The following is a 25,815-nucleotide window of genomic DNA, read 5'->3' as shown; positions in this document are numbered from 1 at the left end:
TGGGCAAGGGGGACAAGGTATATGTTGAAGAGCCATGGCCAGAGAACAGAGCCCTGAGGGACTCCACAAGTTGACAGTGAGATAGAGGAGGAAAAGGGCCCAGTTACACTTGTGAGGGCCAATTGGAGAGGAAACAGGGTATCACAAATCATATTTATGAGGATGGAGAGGACAGATTGAGGTGGATAAGAGTGGAAGGAGAGTTTAAATTGAGGTTTGAGAGCAGGTCGTCACGGGTGTTCAGGATACCAGTTTCCGTGCCTCTGGATGCTCTGAAGCCAGACTGGTGGTCATGAAGGCAGCCAACAGATTCAGTATGAAGGATTATTTGGGAGATGACCAACTTCTCCAAGAGTTTGTCCAAGTAGGCGGTAGTGTACATAGGGCGGTAGTTCACCGGCCAGGAAGGGTCCACAGACAGCTTTTTTAGGAGGGGTTGCACAAGAGAATGCTTGAGGGGTGAAGGGAAGGAGCCAGTGGCAAAAGAGTGATTACAGAACTTAGCCAGGGAGGGAGCGAGAGAGGCAATGTTGTCCTTGATATTTCTAGAGGAGCAGGGAAGCACCTGTTTGGAGGAGACTTTCACAGATCAGGTTGTCTTGGTGACCTCATCAGGTGCAATGGGTGAGACGGAGGAGAGTATGGGGGCAGAGAGGGGGGCTAGAGGAAGCCTGCATGCAACATTGGGAGGTTGTTTTGCATTCCACCCCTGGGACTGAGCGGTGCAGTTCTGGTGACATGCAGAATGTGCTCAGGAGGATTGCTCAAAGGTGTGCGGTGCAGGTGTCGTGCAGTATGCACTCGGGTGAACCCAATACATTGGATAAAACACTCTGACTTCATCTTCATAATCATCCTCCCCAAACACCCAATGACAAGCATTAACACCATCATCCAAACACTGGACTATATACCAATAAATGAACCAATTGACCAACACTTGGCAATGCCACACAGCACCTTCTCAGAACTGCAGAGCTGGCCGCAGTGGTCTGCACATCACCCGGTAAGAACAAAACACCGGCTGATTCAAAAGCTCCCTCAGAACTCTCAAACTGAAAGCTTGAGGGGCTGACTCAACATGGGGGTGTAGAGGGGTCAGGAACTGCATCTAATTCCAACCAATAGAAGACATGCTCTTGGCTAGGCCATGGGGGTGGAGAGGACAGTAGGGGTTCAATTAAAATTCAGGGTTTATAAGCCAACACCTCCAAATTCATAATTTTAATATTTTGGAGCTATGGCTTTGAGGTTAAAAAGAAAGTGGTTGCACAAGAGGGAGAACTGCCTGAAAATCATCTGGGTGAATACTGAAAGAGGATTGCAGAATGCAACCTTGCAGGACAGCTGCCTGAAGTCATCTGGGTGAATACTGAAAGAGGATTGCAGAATGCAACCTTGCAGGACAGCTGCCTGAAGTCATCTGGGTGAAACTATTGAAAGCTGGATGGAGATTTAACATTGCTTGGGAGACAGCAATTGGGAAAGACTTAAAAGGCTGGGATATTAGCAAGGAGAGCAAGATAGAGGGATGAATGCTGGTGGCTATCCATAACTCACGTGTCTCACCAGATCCCAGTGTCGAACCCAGAAATCGAATGTAAGTAGTTTGTCCAACAGAACCAAGTGTGTGTATTAGTTTGATTTAATACTGTGATGTATCTGATGGTGCCTTCACGTCTTTCCCAGTGGTGACCTCTCCTCATGCAGCTAGGGAGCAGCAGCTGCTACCTGATCCTGACCCACAGGATGGCTCTAATAGGGAGGATCGCATCGGCAGAGACAGCCTCTGGGGCAGTAGCAGGGCATCATCGGAGAAGGCGAGGTATTCCCCTTTGTCTCTTGAGGATACCCTATCCATACCCCATCATGCCTTAATGGCATACTGTTACACCACCCCTCATCCTCTAACAGGATCTGTACATTCCCAATCAACATTTGACTTAACCTCTACGAATTGATAAAAGATCTTTTCAGATTCTACCTGTAAGTCATCCATAGCTGACTTGCACTTAAAAAACACTCACCCAGACTTTACATGTAAAACATTAAGAACGGACTACCATTCCCATAACCACAAGAATACTCGGACGAGGAAGATGAGATGAGTAACGCAGAACGGAAAATACCAAGAGTACAGGAAGCGCTCCAATTGTTGTGAGCACCTGCCTGTACCTGGAATAGTTAAACATCAGCAACTGCTCACTTGGGCGAGCTGCTGGGGGGAATAAACTGCTTCTCTTGCTGAGTACAGAGAGACTGTGGGGATACAGAGACTGCTGTGAAGCCATCCGGCTCAAGGAGGCAGAAGAGGGAAGCCAGCATTGAGAAGGAACACTCTGCAGGTACACCAAAAGCCAAAGCTGGGCTCCTGGGCATCCGGAAGGTGTTCAGAGGCAGCGTTTACCTTACTGGAGCCTAACACGAAGCAGAGGAGCCCAGCAGGAACCTCAAGAGGCAGAGCAGCCGAGGAGCAAAGGCGGCTAGATGGGAAGAGACGCAGAATGACCGCCAATGGCTTCCCACAGGAAGAGTGAAGTATGCCAGCGGGAGCTATTGAGTCACGGACACTGTGGCCTATTGGCAGACATGCCGCATGTAAATAACTGTTGAAAAAGCAAATAAAGTGCTTGAAAGAAAAGAAGCCAGTGAGCATTTTGTAAAAAGGGGAAACATAAGTAAGGTTTGCGAGTGTATGCAATACACATTTAAGAAAAACCCTGGCAGGATAGTATGCCAGGAAGATGCAGTATCAGAAAAAGCAAACATGAAAGCATATTAAGTTTGGAAGTGTGTGCAGGGTCCACAAGAGACAAGCCCTACAGGCAAGGTAAAGCTGCAAGTGTGTGCATTTAAGAAAGCCATGGCAGCACAGTTCACATGACAATTGCAAGTGTGTTCATCTAAGAAAGTCCTGGTAGGAGAGTATACCAAGCAATTGCAAGTGTGTGCATACAAGGAAGTCCTGGAAGGAACGTATATCAGGCAGTTGCAAGTGTGTGCATACAAGGAAGTCCTGGAAGGAAAGTATATCAGGCAGTTGCAAGTGTGTGCATACAAGGAAGTCCTGGAAGGAAAGTATATCAGGCAGTTGCAATTGTGTTCATGTGAGAAAGTCCTGGTAGGGAAGGACACCAGGCAAAGACAAACTGAAGATGGACAGTTTGTATATTTAAGAATGCCCTGGCAGGTGAATATACCAGGTAATTATGGGAGTGTTCATGTAAGGAAAGCCCCGGTAGAGAAAGACCCCTGGTAAGGATATACTGAAGAGTGTATAAGAAATACAACATTTAAAGCGTTCCTGAGAAGGCTATGTGAAAACTGGAGAAGAGTGAAAACCTGGCAAAGGAGTATCCCAGGTATACCACCAAGATGCAAACCCATAGCCACGTTGTTTTGTGCATTATTTATAATAGTTGAATAAGAAAAGAGGAAGGAAACCCCTGACACGGTAGTACACCAGGTATCCTAACAAGACAAAGACATGGAGTCAAGTTGTTTTGTGTATCAGTTTGGTTGTGGAGCTAGAGAAACTCAGGAAACTGACATGTTTGAATATACAACAGATGGAAGAGAAATCCTGGGGAAGGGATCCACCCTCTGGAACAAGGAACTCTATCCTTCTGGAACTTTTGTGTTGGTGTTACGCATTTTCCTTTTTGAATATATATAAATCACTCAAAGCCAAAGACATTACCCTTTTCACCTCAGAGTTTGGTTTGCTAGAATATGAGGGGCAGAATAGTACTTTGGACACAGGACGTTTTACTTTGGACATTCTGACATCCGACAGATCCTTCGTTTTCTTTGAGGTAGGGAAACACCTCTTAGTGCAGGGGCAGAGAGGCATTTTCCAAACCCCTTTTCTTTTATCAATACAAGTTTAGGGCCAAAACCCTATGTTTCTGTGTCAGTGTCTCATTCCTGGTTCCTCACAATACCGTCCCCTTAATTAATGGGCAGGGGGTAGGGAAGTAGACCCTTAGTATAGTTTGCTAAATAATACTTCAATTAATTTCCCTATAGCTAAATAACACAGGTGAATTTGTTAACATTTGAAATTAACAAAACTCATTCCCAGTGTGAATAAAAACTATAGTCTGTTAATGTAATCAGGCACACCTTTTTTTCTTGTCAACCCCAGAAGTCCCACAAGGGAAGGGGTGTCCTTGTCTAAAAACGAAATTCCTATCTGTTGCCATTCCATAGACCTGGCTTTTAAGCAGAGGGGTGCTGTATGTAACTGAATGTCCAGGTTTTTGGTGCTGGATAGAGAAGTGCTTTTCTAAATGAAACAAACAGTAGTTCCTAATTGAAAGATTTACACTTTCTCCTGAGAGTGAGAAAGCGACCCTGATAGAAGAGAGATTTTGTATTTCTTCAGAAGAAGGAAAAGGGAATTTATCGATCCAAAATACTATCACAAGACTGTGGTGCTTTCAAAACCGCTAGCATTTACAAGTGTGCAGGGAAATGAAACATACAAAGTGCTGTATGTGTGTTCTGGAGGAAGATATTTAAAACTCCCAAATTTGATAAGGGATTCAATGATCAGATACGAATTTGGGACTAATATCGCTTTATGCAAAAACGGTCTGGAAGTCGCTATTGTTATTTCGGAAATGCTTGCTAGCAACTCCATCTCTGCCTTTTGAAATCGTTAGTGCAGAGTTGGGCAAGATGGGCCCAGACATTTTCAGACAGTGGAAGAGTTGCTGTAGGGCCATGCTAGAATTCCTAGGTGCAAATATAGAAGCACTGACAAGCAACCACGACAAAGAATTTGGTAGCTAGACTGGATTCGTATAATAGAAGACCTCAATACCCATCGTTTTCAGTAAGCCCTAGGGAAGGAAGTTAAGGCCTATGGGTGCAGACCACAATATTTACAGCTCTTTCCCTCATCTTAGTATCGGACACAGTACATGAGATTCCAGTTCAACTTGCATCCAAGTAATAAAATTAAGATGATCTACGGGAAGAAAAACGAGGTTACTTGTAGATTTTGTGAGTCTGAGTTCCAGGTAGAAACACTGCAACATGTAACAATATTTTGCAGGGGTTTGAACTAGGCACTTGGTTGATTGGATTAGAAAAAGACAATGGCCCTCATTACAACTTTGCTGGTCTGGAGCTTACCGGCACCTTTGTTTCCGGACCAGAAAAGTACAAGAATGCGGGCGGGTTTCCTTTATGCCTGCCAGGTCTGCCCTGGCGGGCGGAAAGGCACCCGCCCGCAGACTTTCATGGAAGCACTGGCACTTTTATTAACGGTGCCGGTGCTTCCATGGTCCCCATTCCCATTGAGTCCCATACTGCCGCCTCACTTACCGGACTGCCGAGGCTGTAATGCCCCAGTGTTTTCCGGGAAATCAGGAGGCGGTAAATCATCACAAGTCAGGGGGCATTTGGCTGGTTTTACCGGTACGGCTACCACTCAACTCGTAATGAGGCCCAATGCTATGGGGCAGAGAGGTTTTGGACCCTTCTAATGGGTGGGGAAGACTTGGGGACAATTTTTGTGTTGGTGCAGTTTTTGAAAGTGTAGATGAGGAGGGAGATGGAACAGAGGGACACATTGTATATTAGGATAAGGAGGGTGCTTGTGGGATTGGGGATTTTAAATGGAGTTGTCTTTCTTCATTTTATTAATGTATGATGAATTGATAAACGTTTGCAATAAACTATGAAATAAAAATAAAAGGAAAAAAAAGGGTTGCAGTTGGTTAACACCTAAATCTTCTGAGGGAATGCTAATGGTCATGATCTTGTTATGTTCCAAGGTATTGTCTAATGTTGACATTAAGTATTTCTGTGCAATAGGAATGTTGAACTGTTTATTTGGCCTGTGTTCCATGTACATGAGACCCAAAAGTGATATCCCAAAACGTGAGTTTATGTATTGAAGCGTTGTTTTGTGGCACAGAGAAGGTGGTGTGTGTAATCTTTCGGTGCAAAAATGAATTGAACCAATCATATCATACTATATAATAAAAGTCCAAATGTATGTGTGTCCAAAGTCCTCCTTCCCGCTTTGCCTTTTATCATTGGTAGAGGGAGCTCTTGCCTTACGCATACAAAAATAAGACTTCAAGTTCATCTTCCAGGGAAACAAAATGTGTATTTCAACAATGATAACATACAATTAGCTGCAGAAAAGGCCCAAGACAGGGATGCCACTTTAACAGCATACTTCAAGTTGCATACACTAAGAAAATATGTACATTTTAATAAAAAAACATACTGAAGGCAAAATGTCTCTCCCGTAAAGAGCTTACAGATCTAAAAAAAGAAACCCATTTTGGCTATCATGCAGAGAAATGAGTGCAGATGCTTAAAAAACTAGTATATGAAAAATGGGCTTAAAAGAAAGCATTGCCAGGGGTTAACAGCAAACTAGCAAAAGATACTGGCCGCATTAACATGTGGGGACCATAGACAGATGCAGAGAGTTTTATCAGGGGTGAGAGGTGCAGTGGAGCGAAATATGTTAAATCCTATCACCGAGGAAAACTGGGTCAATTTTATGGAGGAGAGGATGTTTGGCTCGAAGATCAGTGATGGTGTGGTTGAACACAGTGTACATGGGTGGCAGCTTCATTTTTGCAGGAAAACTGTGGGGCAGCACATTAAGAATTTGAAGATTTCAAGGGCTCCAGGACCAGATGGATTGGCAGCTGCAGCACTAAAAGGGGATACTCAGTTATGGTCGAAGGTATTGTGTAGTCTATTTGATAGTCTGTGTATCGATCACATGATCCCTGGATCTTGGAGAAAGTCGATATTAGTACTGATTTTAAAGACTGGTGATCGTTTGGTTCCGGGAAATGATTGGTTATTACCTTTACTCAATATCACGTGCAAAGTTTTTTCCACATTTGTTTTGGAACATTTGCAGACTTGGGTGAACACGAATAAGATTCTACACCAATTCCAAACTGGTTTTCGTGCGGGGTCCAGCGCTATCCATAACATCATAACATACGAGTGCTGGACACAATCATTACTCAAGTAACCAAGTGTGATGCACCTTCTGTATACATCACATTTGTTGACTTCAGGTCTGCCTTTGACCAAGTAAATCATACAATTCTTTGGGAAGAAATGGGGCTGCCCGGGCTGGCTGCTTGGGATTGTGATGGCTTTACATTCAAATTCTACTGCGCAGATCCGTCTCGATGATTGTGGGAACCTGTCAAGACCATTACGTATTAACAGGGGGCTAAAGCAGGGTTGCATGTTTAATATCTATATATCAGATTTGCTAGCACGTCTGGCAAACATTGCAAAATGCCCACCTAAGATCGGAAACATCACAGTGCATGCAATGTTGTATGCGGACGATCTGGTGGTATTTGATCATGTATTAAGGCGAATGCAAGAGGTACTAAACAAACGAGTTTTGTATGCCAGAGAGCACGATTTAGCGGTAAACCTGGGCAAAACTAAAACTATGCTGGTCTCAAGGAAAAGGGTAAAGCGACACACACTAAATACCTGTTTGGGGACCATTGAGTACACTAACACTTATAATTATTTAGCGCTCAAACTATCCTGCAAAGGGGGACTATAATGCCATTGTTGAGTCCAAATACAGAAGAACAAAGCAAATCACTCATTTGACATGTAAACACGTAAATGACCATGCAGGCTTCTCTCTGAGGGGTGTGCTAACCTTATACAAGCAATGGTTCTGTTCACCCATTTTGTATGGCCTTGAGGCATTAACCCTTGGGGGTACAAAGTGGTTGGCTCAGGCGGAGGGGTACTTCTGGCGTTATGTCCTAGGTCTACCCCGAAATAAACTGATCAAGTATATTCGTCTTGAGCTGGGTTTTACATCGTTAAAAGCTCTATTTATCAAGCGAAAGGCTGAACTGCTTCTTCGGGCGTCAATGTCACTGTTATGCCCTCTATTGAGGATACTGGGGGGACAATTTGTTAGAGCTCTGGGAATAGGTCCGGGGCTGACCCCTTTGTGGGTACGGTTAAGGACCTGTTTGCAGTGTTAAATTGGTATCCAAATCGTAAAATATGTTTAAACAATTATGAACACCAGTTGCATACCAGTTGCACATGTTCCCGATGGTAGCTCAGGTGGTCCACAGATATCTGCGCCCGGAAGGCTACTTATTGCTTTGTCCAGACCCAGCGGTCTGCAGGTTTCACCTAATGATGCGCACAAATCAGCTGCCGGTGCGTGCCACATATGGGGGTAGGTTGAATTTACCAGCCACAGCTCCATTCTGTCGAATATGCACCATCCACACAAATGAGGAGACGGCGAAGCATATAATGATGGACTGTCCACGGTCGGGACCTCTCTATATGACCATGTTTGGAAAATGTGTTTATAACTTAAACACAATTAAGTCAGATGGTTTTTCGGCACAATGTCTGAACTCGGATTTGGTTACTTTGCACTTAGCACTTTATAGGCTGTGGATGGGGCATAAAACAAACTCCTTTAGGTCTGCTAAACCTGGATAATCTAAACTGTGGGTTGGCACTGAATCAGTCTCAAAACGGGGAGTTTAAAGTAAAAGTGTGATGCATGTTGAAAAAGAAACAGACCGGGAAAGTCCCAAAGTAAGATGAAACAAAGTATTAGCTATGTTTTATCTTTGAATGAAATTGACTTATGAAATGAAATGTAAAATTATGCATTTTTTTAATGAGGTTAAATTCTTGATAGAACTATACACAATAAATAAATAATAATAAAAAAATAAAATACATATAAGCAGAAATTCACTTGATTAAGCACTATTTCTCTAACCAAATAAATTACTTTCTTTTTTCAATGTATTATGTAATTTGTCATTGTAATATTTCTTTGTATGTATTATTATATCAATAATATTCTTTATTTGACTTCAATTTACTTTATTTTATGATCTCATGTCTACTTCGACTCATTCTGCATGTGAATTGTATCACTCTGACATCCGTCAACATTATGGGCCTCATTACACGGAAGGTGGTAAGGGTTAACGGTCACCGGTAAGGGTACCGGTGACCGTTAACCCTTACCGCCTTACTACGAGGTGCCTTTGCGGGACCCGACCTTAACGGCTGGTGTAGACCAGCCGTTAAAGTTGGGACCCGCAAAGGGACCTTGGTGCTAATTACGCAATTTGCGGTACCGTAATTAGCTCCTTCCCCATTCCCATTATGCCCTATGGGGCAAAAATGGGAATGGGGAAGGGCCATGGAGAAAGGGGGAATAACCGCCTCGCCAACCTTGGAATGGGGTGGTAATTCCCCTTTCCTCCATGGTGGTACCGGTATGGTACCGGCAGCAACCATGGTGCTAATAGCACCATGGTTTACCGCCTACCGTGTAATGAGGCCCATTATATTTGAGTCCAAAACCAGTAAGTGGAATTCAAGACCATGAGGAGCAGATACAACAATTGGCTGTATGTCCAACTTTCTACGGATTCTGTGAGATTTTGGGTGAGGTTACTACTCCTGCACATAAAAGAAGCAAGATCCTTTAAAAATGTTTTTCATTAACATAAATTATGTTAAAATACACCACATAATATGTTTACACTCTGAAAATGTCTTCCTTTGTGCACATTAGCCTGTGTACATGGGTTTCTCCAGTAGTTATTTAATAAATATATAGTCTCTCTGTACCCCGGTCTGGTCCCTGGATTATTGGTGGCCCGGTGGTGGGCGGTCTAGACTGAATCAAACAAATGATATATTGTGTGGCGCTTTAACTGGGGGGGCATTGAACTCCCCATGGTATGGCGGACTTTGTCAGGAAGTCCAACTTTCTGCTCCACCTCCTGAGAGGCATCCTCCCTTTCCTCACCTTCCCCCAGAAGCTCAACGTCTCCAGAGCCCTGATCCTTTCTAAGCTGGACTACTGGAACAACCTCTTCCTCAATCTGCCTCTTTCCTCCCTTCACCCCCTTGAACTAATCCAGAAAACGGCTGCAAGACTTAGCCTTGGCCTCCAGCCCAGGGATCGTATCTTTTCAGTCCTAAAATCTCCCCAATGGCTCCCAGTGACTGCAAGGATCAAATTCAAGACCCTTTGCATCATTAACACAGCTGTCTGGGGCCGGAGACCACATGTCATCCAGCATTCCATCTCTAAATACCTCCCTGCTAGAGTTCTTCGGTCCACTGGCTCCAACTCTCTCTCCAGGCAGAGAGTGGGAGGTAGATCCCTTTCCTCGGCAGGTTCCTCCCTCTGGAACGGCCTTGCTGCGCCCCTCAGACTTGAGCCGGATCTTCTTAAGTTCCGGAAACTTCTCAAGACTTATTTTCTCCTCTTCCTTCCCTCTCCCCCTCCCCTGCTAACATCTCTCTCCGGCTGAGACTGGGGCCTCGTCCCTTCTAAGTCATACAGGGGACAGACCACCCCCCTACCAGGTCCCTCAGCATCCCTTGCCAGCACTTGCCCTCTGGCACCCTTCTCCGGACTAGCTGTAACCTGGTCCACCGTGTCCATCGCACTCATCTTCCCTTCCCCCTCTCTTTCCCTTGTATTTGCTGTCTTGGGGCCACAGCACTTGCTTGCCCCCTTTGGCACCTGACTCCTGCACTTCACCCACTGTCCCCCTCCCCCACACTTATCACCTTGTCTTGCACTTGCAAGGTAGGATTCTTCCAAGGTCAATATAATCATCATTGTTGGTTTTCTTGTCCCCCCTACCCCAAATTTGTCTGGTGGCCCCTGGAAACACGTATGTATAGGCGCCATACCATTGTCCAATAAATACATAGGGGGGTCATTACGACCCTGGCGCTAAGGGGTTAACGGCGCCGTAAAAGGCTGCGCCTAATCTGAACCAACCGTTAAAGTAGGGACCCGCAAAGGGACCTTTGAGGTAATTACAGTACCCCAATTTGCGGTACCGTAATTACCGCCTTCCCCAGTCCCATTGAGCTCTATGGGGCAAAAATGGGAATGTGGAAGGGCCAATGTTCAATGGGAAATTACCGCCCCGCCAACCTTGGAATGGGGTGGTAATTCCCCATTGAACATTGGCGGACTTGTTACAACACCGGCAGCAACCATGGTGCTAATAGCGCCATGGGTTACCGCCAGTGTTGTAATGAGGGCCACAGTCTCTAAATATATTGTTACAAGTCTCCCAACTCTCTTTAATACTCCCAGCAAACTTCACTGATGTTTACTCCTTGAGTAGCCCAGCAAAACCCCCCAACATTCCATGCAAATCTCTAGTTGTGTGGCTATTTCCATTGACAGCCCTACTGTTCTAGGAAAATGTCACACTGAACATTAGGGCGGCATAAGAGCAGTACAAGGTCTTACAGGAGACCGGTACAGTGCATTCTGGTAGATGTAGTGTTTTTATCTTGATCCTGCATATTGAGTAAGGCTTCTTTGGAGACTCATTATTATTATAATTATGATGGCATTAATTTGACGCTGACCTAGGTCCGGGAAGCTCGTAGCCCTGTCCAGTCGTAGGGTGAACAATAAGGTTAGGGAGCGCAGAAGCAATGGAGTGCGCATCTAACAGGCGAGGGAGGGCAATTGTCAGGAAGCAGTGGGGGTCAGATCACTCAGTCTCAGGTATGGTGGGAAGTGGAAACCCGATCCTCCAAACAGTTGCACCCTCTGCTGGCGAGCGGCAGATGCCACTACATCTGCCAACATTGATACAAGTCACTGTGCCTCGCGCCTAAATGTTGCATAACGTGATTGCGCAGAGGGAAGGATGGTGGCTTGCATCTCCAGATCCCATCCATCCAGACTCTCAGCGCTGGAGGACTGAGGGTGGGCTTAAGGGTGAGGGGTGGTGTGTCCAGCTTCCCACTGGAAGATTACTCATTCTAATAAAACGTCCAAGGTGGCACCAGCTTGGGATCAGGGGTGATCTGGTGATCCACTCTTCCTCTGCACAATGTGGGCTCCTGAAGGAGGATTCCTGTGGTCACTCTCAACCTCCCAGACTGGCCTTTCCACGGCGTGCGGCTGAGTGGGCATTTAAAACCTTAATCCTCCAGCAAATCAATCTCACCAAATGTGTATCACACTGCTGCGTACACAATCTACAAATTACAGCTCCTCGAAACACTGCGACTCGAAATCCAGGCACACACGGGAATCGCTGTACAAGCATTACAACACAAGTCCTGTCTAGTGCACTGAAAGTGACACGCGTGTCTCAAGCTCGGACACCATGCACAACTGTAGCCCAACTTGCAGATGAGCACGCAGACCCCATCCAAGCAGCCCCCGGCTTGGCAACACTTGCCGTTGTGTAGTACAGGATGATGTCGCTCGGGCCCATGTTTCCATGCAGCATGTGCTCCTTCAGGTGCTGGATCAGGGTTCCCTGTGAGAAGGGAGAGAACACGTCAGTTTCACTCCACCTACGTGACACAAAGTTGCAAAGTGAAGAGTGACTTGTTTATGAATCAAGAATGCAGCAGAGAATTGGGAATAGGCGCAGTGTAACTGGGCTCCAAGTTGCAACCTAAAGAGCTGTGCACATCCTACAATGCCCTGGAGGGGCCTGCTGGGTGCCTTATCCTTTTCTGCCCCCCCCCCACCCCGGCTGCCACAGGTTCATTGGGTTCTCTTTCCTTCTGAGGCAGCTGTTGGCCTAGCAGGGCGGCACCGAGAGACACTGCCAGCAAATCTACAGATGTTGCTACCTAGCACTGGCGACTCCACCCAGATTCAAGCTCAAGAGCGAACTGGTCTAAAAGGGGGACATGGGCCGTTCCGGTGCTTGACATGGCCCGAGGAACCGGACATGCCAATGTCCCCAGATTTGACGAGATGTCTGGAGTGAGAGAAAGAGATTTCTAAACTTACAAGAGATGAGAAACTCAAGACCGAGGGATTAACTCCACGGGCCAGGTTTGGCCCTTTTTAGGGGCACCCACTTTCAGGAGTGGACTGGCCTATACGGAACTCTGGAGATTTCCCGGTGGGCCTCTGCACCCTGGGCCTCTTTTCTGTGGTATTTCCACATTTTCTCATAGGAAAAGCATTGGGCTTGTCTGAAAATGTGTCATTTGGGGCCACTTTGAACTTCATTTCCAGGGCCTCTTTTGGTCCCCAGTCCAGCCCTGCCCACTTTGGAGGTGAGAAGCGCCCTGAGGAGAGGCAGTCTCTATAGCAAGTGGGGCATACACCCTTTTCATAAGTCTACCGCATATCATAGCAGGGTACACCCCAACCCCAAGCCATGAGCCCCCCATCTCATTCTATCTGCTGCCCAGCACCGAGCCAGCAGATCCTGACAGCGGCCAGATCCCGAGAACCAATGGGCTTGCTCAGACTCCATGCACCCCCAGAGGCAAGCTCAGCTGGACACATCCATGCAGTCCTCGAAACAGGGCACTCCCTCAAACAAAGACAACGACCTCAAACACCTGCTTCTCCTCCACCGCGTCCCACGCTCCTAAACCTCTATCCCTCGCTGTGACCTGGGTCAGCATCACAACATTAAGAAGGGTTCTGCTACCCGCCCCCACCCAGCTCCTCTACCCCCCCCCCCCCCAGAAAAGAACAGGAGGCTGACATGGTGCAATATCTCGAGGCAGAGAGAGTGTCCATAATTACAATGTCGACCTTCTGTTCACAGTTACCAAACTCCCACCCAACCCTGCAAGGCAATGCACTTCCACATCCCAGGGGGGGGCTGGGAGGGGGAAATTCTGATCGGAGGCCAGACCTACCCCTGCAGAATGCACCATGCATTTGGGTGCCCCTGTGGTGCCCGAAGAGTACATGATGAAAAGCGGGTGACTGAAGGGCAGCTGCTCAAACTCCAGCTGGGGGGCCTGCCCGCCTTCCTTCCCGGTGGCAAGGAAATCCTCCAAGAACACACTGTGGGGGGGAGAAAAAGCCGTTAGACCTGATCAGCTGTGACACACCCAAAAATGACTTCCACTGAAAAAATACAGAACCTTATACAGCCCCCCTAACCCCCTCCTACAAAGCCTTACAGGGCTGCGAGTGGCAAGGGTACATGCTGGCACGGGGAATAAAATGCAGATTATAAGTACGAGGCAGGAACTGAGGTAAGTATTTTAATGTATTTTTATTTGAGTTGATCAATCGTGAAACACAGGCTCACCAACCACCAGTGGAAAGCGAGGCGATTGGTTGACGCAGAGTCAACGCTGCCTTTCATTAGCTAGCCCAGTGGGGTGTGCTCCCACGTGCAGGGAGATCTACTTGATCTCTGGGTCATCAAGACGCTTTCTTCTGCTGCCTTCGGCCCGTTTTCTGGACCTCTTCACTAGCTCGCTCCATGCAAGCTGGATCCCTTACCAAGGCAACAGAACTGTGAGCCAGTCTCCAGTCGATCCTCACTAATGCACTAGATCCCTTTGTGTACATTGATTCAACTTGTGTAAATACACCCCGGAACCCATTCATTCGTTTCCTGCTCTCGTTCATGTGGGTATCACAAGACATTATCATTCTGAGAGAATGTTCAACACAAGCCAACAGGCGTTCCGTGGGGAACACCTCCCTAGAGGACAAGGGCCGTGCTCTCACTTCACAGCTAAACAGTATTCATTCACTTGTTTTTTATGTTTGAGAATAAAGGAAGTCCCACCCACCCTAGAGAGTTGTATGTGCCAGTGTCTCTGGCTGCCTGGCTTCCCAAGTGTCAGTCTTAGTAACCCTTTTCCCGGCTGCCCCAAGCAGGGTTAATTTCTCCTGCATGTACTATTCTTTCTGAACTAACCTCTCCTGGTGTCAGGACTCAGGGCTGGCAAAGACGAGGGCCCTCATTACGACCCTGGCGGAAAGTGACTGACCGGACCGCCACAGCGCAAATAGCGTTTCCGCCATTGTACGAAGGAGCAAAGTGCGGCCCATTCCGACCCATCGGGCACGAGCACCACGGCATGGCGGAAGTGCAAAGTCCGCGATGGCGGAAAAGACCCCAAAATGGCCCACACCGCCGCCGTACGGCGCCCTAGGTGCAATACCGCCACCCATCACAGCGGACACCGCAGTGTGCGCCTACCGGAAAGTACGGTGACCGGAAATATACGGAAACGGAAGTTAAAACATGGGCCCGGAACGGGAAACATCCCGCGTACACCTATAAAACCACTAAAACCACACAACCACTAAAAACACTACCCTGAGACACACCCCAACCCGTCATCCACCCTAGCGAAACCAAGAAAAATGGGAAAAGTAGCGAAGAAAGCGTGCGACCGCAAGCGGCAGGTCCACTTCTCCCGTGAGGAACTCACCGTGCTAACAGAGACCCTCCAGGAGAATGCTGCCGTCGTCTTCTGCACGCAAATGACCAGGACGGCACTTGCAAACAAGAAGGCCATATGGGCTCTGGTGGCACAGCGGGCAAGTGCGGTGGGGACCGCACCCCGCACCCCACAGCAATGCCGAAAGCGATGGGACGACCTGCGGATACGCGTCCGCAGCATACTCTCTGCCAACCGCAACATTGCCACAGCCACCGGGGGAGGTCCTGAATCACCCATCAAGTTGACCCCCTGGGAAGAAATCTGTGCCTCCACCATCGGAATGGAGAGCATAGAGGGAGTCGGAGGGATGGAGAAAGGAGTGCAGACATCCGAAGATTCAGGTAGGTGGGCCAGATAAAACAATGCCAAATCCACAAAGTCCAACCATGTGAAGTACCATGTGTCCACATAGTGCAACAGAAACACATGTCCAGGAGAACGTCCACACACATCGGCCTGATAGCGCACGTTAAAACCCACAATAAATACATAAATAATTAAAAACCCCTAAAACACGCACTACACGTGCAGCAGGCACACCCTAACTGCAGGCTGCCAAACAACTGCACCCTCACTCCACACACAAATGAAAGCACCTCCAAGGCCCCGACCCAAATCACCCTCAGGTACCACCCCAATGCATGTGATACAATGCCATTCCAATTCCCACAGACCCATCAATAACCCTCGCCCTCCTTTACTCCACCACAGGGTCCGATCCAAACGACGAGCTACAGGACACCCCTACCAGCACACCTGCAAAGAGGGCCAAGACCAACGGCCAAAGACCCTCCACCTCAGCTGCACGCATCAAGACACGGCAGCAGCACAAATCAGGTGGCAGCACAGAGGAGGGAACATCAACAGGCACCCCAGCAGCCAGCATGCCCACACCACCACCACCACAGGTCCCCCCAACGGATGCCACAGAAGGCACTGCCTCTGGTGGCAGCAGCACCATAGGTGACACCCCATTGATGGCAGCATGCTCCGACACAGAAGACGGGGATGTCGAAGACAGATCCATCCATGACCTGTCCCAATCCCCCTGTCTGTCCCATCCCGTACAACATGAGGATACCACGCAGGGGCACCCACAAGACGACGACTGGCCATCCCCCACAAGCCCTGTGGCAAGGCAACATGAGGCCAACAGCCCCTCTGTGACACCCCCGCAAATGGCCATGGCCCAGCAGAGGCAACAGTCCCTCGACCAGTTAATCGTGCAACAGCAGCAACTGGCCACGCTCCTCAAGGACCATGCCGATGAATGTGGGGGCACTAAGGCAGACATAGAAACATCAACTGAGACACTTAGGGCAGAAATGGAGAGAGGTACAGAGACACTAAGGGCACGAATGGAGAGTAGCACCGAGAGCCTGGGAGTCCAAATGGAGAGAAGCACCGAGAGCCTGAGGGGGGAACTGCATGCGACGTCCAAGGACGTATGTGCCGAACTTGCCGCAGTGCGCCGTGTGCTCACTGAGCTCTCGCAAACCCTTAGGGACATGCATGGACGTGAGCAGGCAGAGACATCATCCGTTGCAAGTTCCGTCCAGGGCAGCCCCCAACGTAGATCTGGGAGGAACCTGCGCTCCACAGGCAGGGGTGCCCCTGATACCCGCAGAGGGGGCTTGCAATAGCGACAGCCCACTGACAATGAGCATCTTTGGACACTGGTGTTCGGGGGGGAGGTAGGAGGGTGGAGGGGGTGTGTTGGGCTCACTTGGGTGGCGGGTCGATAGGGTGTTCAACATGATATCACATATGCCATAAACAGTGCACGATCAACCAATGAGATGTGTGGACATTGATCTTTGTGTACTAGGCCATCATAGGCGTACAGTCCATATTGTGCATGTCCCAGACACACACAGTGCCACGAGTCCCGTGTCCATGTATCAGCCACCAGGCGTGAGTGCTAGAAGCATACATCAATGAGATGCTGACGAATGTCACGGCCCTCCGGTGCCTCGCAGACTCCTTGAGGTGCTGCCACATCCCCGCCCTCATCATGACCATCATCAGGTGCTTGCAGTTCTGCGTCAGGGGGCATGGGCACATTTCTACGTACGCACATGTTGTGGAGCATGACACATGCCATCACCATCTTTGCAACCTTCTCATGGCGGTACAGGAGTGCCCCGCCAGACCTGCTGAGGCAGCGGAAACGACCCTTCAGTAGGCCGAATGCCTGTTCTATGACTACACGGGTACGTGAGTGGGCATGGTTGTAGTCCTCCTCATGCTGGTCCCGTGGGTTCCGGACTGGTGTGAGGAGCCATCTCTTCAGTGGATATCCAGCATCACCTGTATGTGGACGAGAAACGTATGATGTGGAATGCCATTGCTACGTACGCACACCCCCCCCACCCTTCCTGCCAGGTCATTGCCGAATCACATACCCCACATTATCATGCATGTAATGAGACTCACCGAGTAGCCAGGATCTGTTCCCTGCGTGTCGCTCCATGTAGCGTGGTATTGTAGAGTTCCTCAAGACCATAGAATCATGGGTTGATCCAGGGAATCTGGCACAACAATGTGTAATGATCCTGTTGGAGTCACACACCATTTGTACATTAAGAGAATGAAATTGTTTTCGGTTGCGGTACTGGGCCTCCATGGCATGTGGGACGACCAATTCCACATGGGTGCAGTCGATGGCACCAATGCAACCCGGTATGCCGGCAAGTGCATGGAATCCCACTTTTGTGTTGGTAATTTCCTGCTCCGAGCGTGGTAGGGAGATGTAGTCGTCTGCGTGCTGCAGGAGGGCATCGAGCACTTGCAATAGTGTCCGTGAGAACAGTGGCTGAGAAATGCCATGCAACTGTCCGACTGTGTGCTGGTAGGTGCCTGTGGCCAGGAAGTGTAGTACAGACACCACCTTCAGTAGGGGTGGGATGGCGGTTGGGCTGTCTATCATGCTGACAAGGTCAGCCTGTGTCATGTCCACAATGGCGGCTATGGTGTCCCGGTCCAGACGGTAGAGGGTGTGGATCTGCTCATCAGTGAGGTTGAACGGATGTGCTCGGAGGCGTGGGATTGCGGGCTGCCTGCGTGGTGGTTGTGGCTGTGCTGGCGGCCCTTGCTGGCCCTGCCTTGCCCTCCTCCTCCTCCTGCGTCTCCTCCGTGCGGCCGGTTGTAGTTGGTGTTCGTCTTCTTCCTGGAGTTGGAGTACTTGCAGTGCTATCAGGTCCCCCAGGGCCAACATCGCGAGTCCTGCCGGTAGCATTTCGGTGTGGTTGTGGGAGGAGACTGGCTGTGCAATTTATGTGTTTTCAGGCTGTATGGCCTCCACCTGTGGTGATTCATTCCACCTGTGCAAACTGCTCTCCCCTTTGGCCGAGCACGTCCCGCACACAACGCTGCAATTCGGGGAATGGCATCTTGCTATTGCAATCATGTATTTGTACCCGATGGCCGTGTAACATTGGTTGATATGTTCATTCTGCTATGGTCCCATTGTTTCACATACTATCTGTGCAGTCGCGAACAGACTTGTGAAGGGTCAGTGGTACGTAGTACTCGAGTAACGGTGGGCCCTCATGCATCACTGTACCGAGTTGCAACGACGGGCGGGGCGTCCCATTTGTGGGTGAAGGCAGTTGCCATTTTCACACACAGCCGCACTTGATGGATTAATTAGTGATTTCAAACGGCCACAGATGCTTCTTCGACGTGGTGTTGCAAATGAGGAATTCGAAGGGCGGCGCTTTCGGTTTTCAGCTAGCGGCGGGGAAATGCCCACAGGTCTGTCTGCAAATATAACGTACTATTGTTCAATGTCCTTGGGACAGGGGCCATGGCGAGGATGCAATGATTGATATGAATGGTTTGGGATGCGCAATAGCGACGTGGGCGATGAGGCCGGATGTTCCCAAATACATGTTACTTCACAACACTGGCATTACGGGCTGGGGCACTGTGGATTTTGCAGGCTGCATAACGCACAGACTCAATGGATATTTCTAATGTTATGTGAGTAAATATTCAGGCGTTTTCATTACGGGATGAGGGAATGATGAATGGATGCATGGACAGATGATTTGATACAGAGTTTGCCATGTACAGGGCTTCTTGGAATCTATCCGCCTCCCCTGCGCTATGTGATGCAGGGCTGCCATAGTGGGACCATCGTCTATCTGGCCTTGTTGAGCCCTCCCTGTCTCGACGCGCCCTCAGACACTTGTGTCCATGCACGTTACCAATCCCATCTGATGGATTCTGTTTTGACAGACGCATGCACAGGTACACTCGTTTGTGATGGTGTTTACATCTCGATATAGATAGTTATGAGTCGCAAGTGGTTTTTGGGTGGTGATGAACCTTTGGAGTGGGCTAGCATGCATATGGCTGTGGATTTAGTGTGATCATTGAAGTGAGTTGTTCGAATGTAGTTCTGATGGCCATTCTGTTCTTTTTCTTTTCTTTTGGTTGACAGGTATCTCCTCCCCTTTTGCCACTGCCATCTGTATGCCACTCCTGCAGATGGGTTTTACTCCCGACACCTGCTGCTTCGTGTTAATCAGTGGAGCAGCATTACGATCTTATGGGACGATCGCCAATGGGCCACATGCCCTTACGCAGTACTGGTGGCTCGGAGCAACATTTCGGCCTTTCAGCTGGACTAGTGCCTCCCCATTGGGACGGCCCTGCGGTTCTGTGCGCTTCCATGTTGCCTTTTCGTACGTGAATGTGGCTCTGTGTACCATGATGGAACAGGGCGTCACACAAGTAGTGGCTGGTCATTTCTTGCGGATGCAGCCCACAATGGTGAAATGTGTTTTGGAGTTCATGGCCTGATGGCTGTATGGGCTTGGTGATTTTGTTGTGCATTAAATTTCTATTCTGATTTGGCCCGTGTAGCGTTCTTCTTTGCAAGTGATGTGGCATATTCCTATTTGGGGAGCGATGTATTGTGAGGAGATCTGCATTGGGTTCCAGCTTCGGAGTTTAGTTGCGTGGTACTGTACTGGACGCGTTTGCCTACGAAGCCCGTGAGGTCAGGGATGGGGGCTGCCAATATGACAGTTTGAATGTTGTCATGCTCAGGGGCGGGGGATTGGGTTTTGTGTAACAGATGCCGGTCAGCCAGGTGGACTGGTGGAATGATGTGATTTTCGGAATATTGCTGGTCACAGGTGCCTGTGTTTGCGTGCGTTTCTTGGTGGGGGACTGTGGTCATGTCCATTGGGATGGCTTCTGTATTCGTGCCATCTGTGCCCTGCAGCTCCCATTGGCCCCTCTTGTGTTTCATTTGTTCGTTGGCATGCATGGGTGACTTGTACATTTCAATGGTTGCATTGTGACTTCATTGCACCTACGGGGAGTTGTACTTTGTGGGCAGGGAGCGGTGTACAGGCACTCAGTGGGGCCGTTTACGGTTGATTCGCGATGCCGTACTTCTCACCATGGCGGAATGGTTCATTCCGCCATGCTTGATGGCGTTAGGTACATGTCCGCTAGGGTCGGAATTGGCGTACCCTTGCGCCATGGTGGTGTTTACGGTTTGGCATGGCGCGCGCGCGCGTGCTTGGTGCAGTTTGCGTTGGCGTTCACTACGGTGTCGCTAATGGCTTCGTACTTTGCGGTGACGGGTCATAGTCGCACCGAGCGCTATTCGATGGCGGTATTGCATTTCCGCCATCGTTTTCCGAATTCCGCCAGGGTCGTAATGAGGGCCGAGGAGTGTCTAGATATGCCTCTTAAGCTGGGAAGGTCTAGAAACTATAATTCCCAGCATTCTCTGGGTCTGCGTGTAGTTCAACACGCGCGCGCTTGGCCAGCTGTCTGGGATTAAGGACAGCATATTAACTGGTAACGGCAGCGTGCAGGTGTGGCTTATTCTGATTCAGCATGGAGGCAGGCAGGCCGCGTGCGGAGACGAGCGATGGAGAGCAGGACTGCATGAACTACATCCGGCCGCATTTCGGAAGGAGCAGGAGAGTGCAGATAAGGATTGCGGCTTTACGGTCATTGTCTGGGAAGTCCCGAGGGGCTCCCAGACATAAGATAAGTAGCGGCGAACGTTTTTGGAATGTTGTGCTGAGAAAACACAGTGTATGCGCTCATGTACTGCTGCTGCGTTGGGAAATCCAGGGTGTTCACTCATTTACGGTTGTGCTGGGCAAACCCAGTGTGTATCAAGCAATAGTGAATCTGCATCTTTAATGGGTGTCTATGAGTAATGAACTATTTACTGACAAAAGACTCAATATGATACATGGACATTACGTTTACCAAGTTCACCAAATCTTCACTGGTGCAGTAAACTAGTGTAGGAGGGAAATCATTTATGTTATATGTTGCTTTGCTGCCCGAAGGGCCATGTGTCTTGTCTATCATGATGGGAAGTTTTCCTAATGTTTGTTTTCATCATGTTGCTTGCTTATGTGTTTTCTTGTGAACCAACAGGAGTTAGTACACGTAGTAAGGTGTACTAGATAGGAAGTTAGGTTATATACGTGGTCAGTGTTACATGCTGGACAGAGTAGGGTTCTTCTTTCCTGGTGTTTCCCCTGTCCCATCCAAAGTAGGACTTCCTTACCCTTTTTCCGGTGTTCCTAAATTCCCCATCCTATCCACAACCTCTCCCTAACCCCTCTTCCCCCCATTGGCTGCCACGTGGCGACCTGTTTTATATATCAGGCGTCTGTGCCAACCACGGTGGGAGGGTCGAGTTCATTCGGCTTCTGTGGTTCAGGGGAGAGTGTCGATCTCTCTTCCTTTCCTGTAAAGCGTGATTGTGACACGTGGACCTCTTAGCAGTTGTGAACTATCTGACAAGCGCATGAACCAGCAGAGCATTCGGCTGTGAATTATCTGAAAAGCGCATGGACTGGCAGTGCATTTGGTTGTGAACTATCTGACAAGCGCATGGACTGGCAGGGCATTCGGCTGTGAATTATCTGACAAGTGCATGGACTGGCATTGCATTCGGTTGAGAACTATCTGACAAGCGCATGAACCAGCAGTGCATTCGGTTGTGAACTATCTGACAAGCGCATGGACTGGCAGTACATTCGGTTGTGAACTATCTGACAAGCGCATGAACCAGCAGTGCATTCAGTCGTGAACTATCTGATAAGCGCCTGGACCAGCAATGTATTCGGTTGTGAACTATCTGACAAGCGCATGAACCGCAGTGCATTCGGTCGTGAACGATCTGACAAGCGCCTGGACCGGCAGTGCATTCGGTCGTGAACTATGTGATAAGCGCCTGAACCAGCAATGTATTCGGTTGTGAACTATCGGACAAGCGCCTGGGCTGGCAGTCCATTCGGTTGTGAACTATCTGACAAAGGCATGGACTGGCAGTGCATTCGGTTGTGAACTATCTGACAAGCGCATGAACCAGCAGTGCATTTGGTTGTGAACTATCTGACAAGCGCATGAACCGCAGTGCATTCGGTCGTGATCTATCTGACAAGCGCCTGGACCGGCAGAGCATTCAGTCGTGAACTATCTGACAAGCGCCTGGACCATCAATGCATTTGGTTGTGAACTATCTGACAAGCGCCTGGGCCAGCAGTGCATTCAGTTGGGAACTATCTGACAAGCGCCTGGACCTGCAGTGCATTCGGTTGTGAACTATCTGACAAGCGCCTCGACCAGCAGTGCATTAGGTTGTGAAGAATCTGACAAGCACCTGGACCGGCAATGCATTCGGTTGTGAACTATCTGACAACCGCATGGATGGCAGTGCATTCGGTTGTGAAGTATTTGACAATCACATGGACTGGCAGCGCATTCATTTGGGAAACTATCTGACAAGCGCATGGATGGCAGTGCATTCGATTGTGAACTATCTGACAAACACATGGATGGCAGTGCATTCGGTTGTGAAGTATCTGACAAGTGCATGGACTCGTAGTGCATTCAGTTGGGAACTATCTGACAAGCGCAAGGACCAGCAGTGCATTCGGTTGTGAACTATCTGACAAGCGCCTCGACCGGCAGTGCATTTGGTTGTGAACTATCTGACAAGTGCCTCGACCGGCAGTGCATTCGGTTGTGAACTATCTGACAAGTGCCTCGACCGGCAGTGCATTCGGTTGTGAACTAGTTGACAAGCGCATGAACTGGCAGTGCATTCGTCGTGAACTATCTGACAAGCACCTGGACCGGCAGTGCATTCGGTTGTGAACTATCTGCCAAGCTCATGAACCAGCAGTGCATTTGGCCGTAAAATATCTGACAAGTGCCTTCGGTTGCGAACTATCTGACAAGCGTATGAACCGCAGTGCATTCGGTCGTGAACTATCTGACAAGCGCCTTGACCGGCAGTGCATTCGGTCGTGAACTATCTGACAAGCGCCTGGACCATCAATGCATTTGGTTGTGAACTATCTGACAAGCGCCTGGGCCAGCAGTGCATTCAGTTGGGAACTATCTGACAAGCGCCTGGACCTGCAGTGCATTCGGTTGTGAACTATCTGACAAGCGCCTCGACCAGCAGTGCATTAGGTTGTGAAGAATCTGACAAGCACCTAGACCGGCAGTGCATTCGGTTGTGAACTATCTGACAACCGCATGGATGGCAGTGCATTCGGTTGTGAAGTATTTGACAATCACATGGACTTGCAGCGCATTCATTTGGGAAACTATCTGACAAGCGCATGGATGGCAGTGCATTCGATTGTGAACTATCTGACAAACACATGGATGGCAGTGCATTCGGTTGTGAAGTATCTGACAAGTGCATGGACTCGTAGTGCATTCAGTTGGGAACTATCTGACAAGCGCAAGGACCAGCAGTGCATTCGGTTGTGAACTATCTGACAAGAGCCTCGACCGGCAGTGCATTTGGTTGTGAACTATCTGACAAGTGCCTCGACCGGCAGTGCATTCGGTTGTGAACTAGTTGACAAGCGCATGAACTGGCAGTGCATTCGGTCGTGAACTATCTGACAAGCACCTGGACCGGCAGTGCATTCGGTTGTGAACTATCTGTCAAGCTCATGAACCAGCAGTGCATTTGGCCGTAAAATATCTGACAAGTGCCTTCGGTTGCGAACTATCTGACAAGCGTATGAACCGCAGTGCATTCGGTCGTGAACTATCTGACAAGCGCCTTGACCGGCAGTGCATTCGGTCGTGAACTATCTGACAAGCGCCTGGACCAGCAATGCATTCGGTTGTGAGCTATCTGACAAGCGCCTGGACCGACAGTACATTCGGTTGAGAACTATCTGACAAGTGCCTGGACTGACAGTGCATTCGGTTGTGAACTATCTGACAAGCGCCTGGACTGGCAGTGCATTTGGTTGTGAACTATCTGACAAGTGCATGAACCGCAGTGCATTCAGTCGTGAACTATCTGACAAGCGCCTACACGGGCAATGCATTCAGTTGGGAACTATCTGACAAGCGCCTGCACCGGCAATGCATTCAGTTGGGAACTATCTGACAAGCGCCTGCACCGGCAATGCATTCGGTTGAGAATTATCTGACAAGCACCTGGAACGGCAGTGCATTCGGTAGTGAACTATCCGACAAGCGCCTGGACCGGCAGTGCATTCGGTTGTGAACTATCTGACAAGCGCCTGGACCAGCAGTGCATTAGGTTGTGAAGAATCTGACAAGCGCATGGATGGCAGTGCATTCGTTGTGAAGTATCTGACAATCGCATGGACTGGCAGCGTATTCAGTTGGGAAACTTTCTGACAAGCGCATGGATGGCAGTGCATTCAGTTGTGAACTATCTGACAAGCGCATGGATGGCAGTGCATTCGGTTGTGAACTATCTCACAAGTGCCTGGACTGGCAGTACATTCGGTTGAGAATTATCTGACAAGCACCTGGAACGGCAGTGCATTCGGTTGTGAACTATCTGACAAGCTCATGAACCGGCAGTGCATTTGGTCGTGAACTATCTGACAAGCGCCTGGGCCGGCAGTGCATTTGGTTGCGAACTATCTGACAAGCGCCTGGACCAGCAGTGCATTTAGTTGGGAACTATCTGACAAGTGCCTACACGGGCAATGCATTCAGTTGGGAACTATCTGACAAGCGCCTGCACCGGAAATGCATTCAGTTGGGAACTATCTGACAAGCGCCTGCACCGGCAATGCATTCAGTTGGGAACTATCTGACAAGCGCCTGGACTGGCAGTGCATTCGGTTGTGAACTATCTGACAAGCGCCTGGACCGGCAGTGCATTTGGTTGTGAACTATCTGACAAGCGCCTGGACCAGCAGTACATTAGGTTGTGAAGAATCTGACAAGCGCATGGATGGCAGTGCATTCGTTGTGAAGTATCTGACAATCGCATGGACTGGCAGGTATTCAGTTGGGAAACTTTCTGACAAGCGCATGGATGGCAGTGCATTCAGTTGTGAACTATCTGACAAGCGCATGTATGGCAGTGCATTCGGTTGTGAAGTATCTGACAAGCGCATGGACTGGCAGTGCATTCAGATGGGAACTATCTGACAAGCGCAAGGACCCGCAGATCATTCGGTTGTGAACCATCTGAGAAGCGCCTGGACCAGCAGTGCATTCGGTTGTGAACTATCTGACAAGTGCCTCGACCGGCAATGCGTTCGGTTGTGAACTAGCTGACAAGCG

The 25,815-nt window shown here is 49.0% G+C and overlaps 1 protein-coding gene across 2 annotated transcripts in view; it reads right to left on the bottom strand.

Moving 5' to 3' along the window:
* Positions 1–25,815, bottom strand: part of AACS (acetoacetyl-CoA synthetase) — a 341,576-nt gene that overhangs the window by 142,245 nt on the left and 173,516 nt on the right. For both annotated transcript variants that reach the window (XM_069620120.1, XM_069620121.1), the window contains exons 8-9: positions 13,687–13,837; positions 12,252–12,332 (exon numbers count right to left, since the gene is read on the bottom strand). In XM_069620120.1, coding sequence (XP_069476221.1) covers positions 12,252–12,332; positions 13,687–13,837 — 232 coding nt within the window. The remainder of the gene's footprint in view (positions 1–12,251; positions 12,333–13,686; positions 13,838–25,815) is intronic.

This window comes from Ambystoma mexicanum, chromosome 10 (genome assembly GCF_040938575.1).
Source record: "Ambystoma mexicanum isolate Mex_15411 chromosome 10, UKY_AmexF1_1, whole genome shotgun sequence".
NCBI lineage: Eukaryota > Metazoa > Chordata > Amphibia > Caudata > Ambystomatidae > Ambystoma > Ambystoma mexicanum.
The sequence above is the reverse complement of the archived record's forward strand: the minus strand, read 5'-3'. Positions and strand labels throughout refer to the sequence as shown.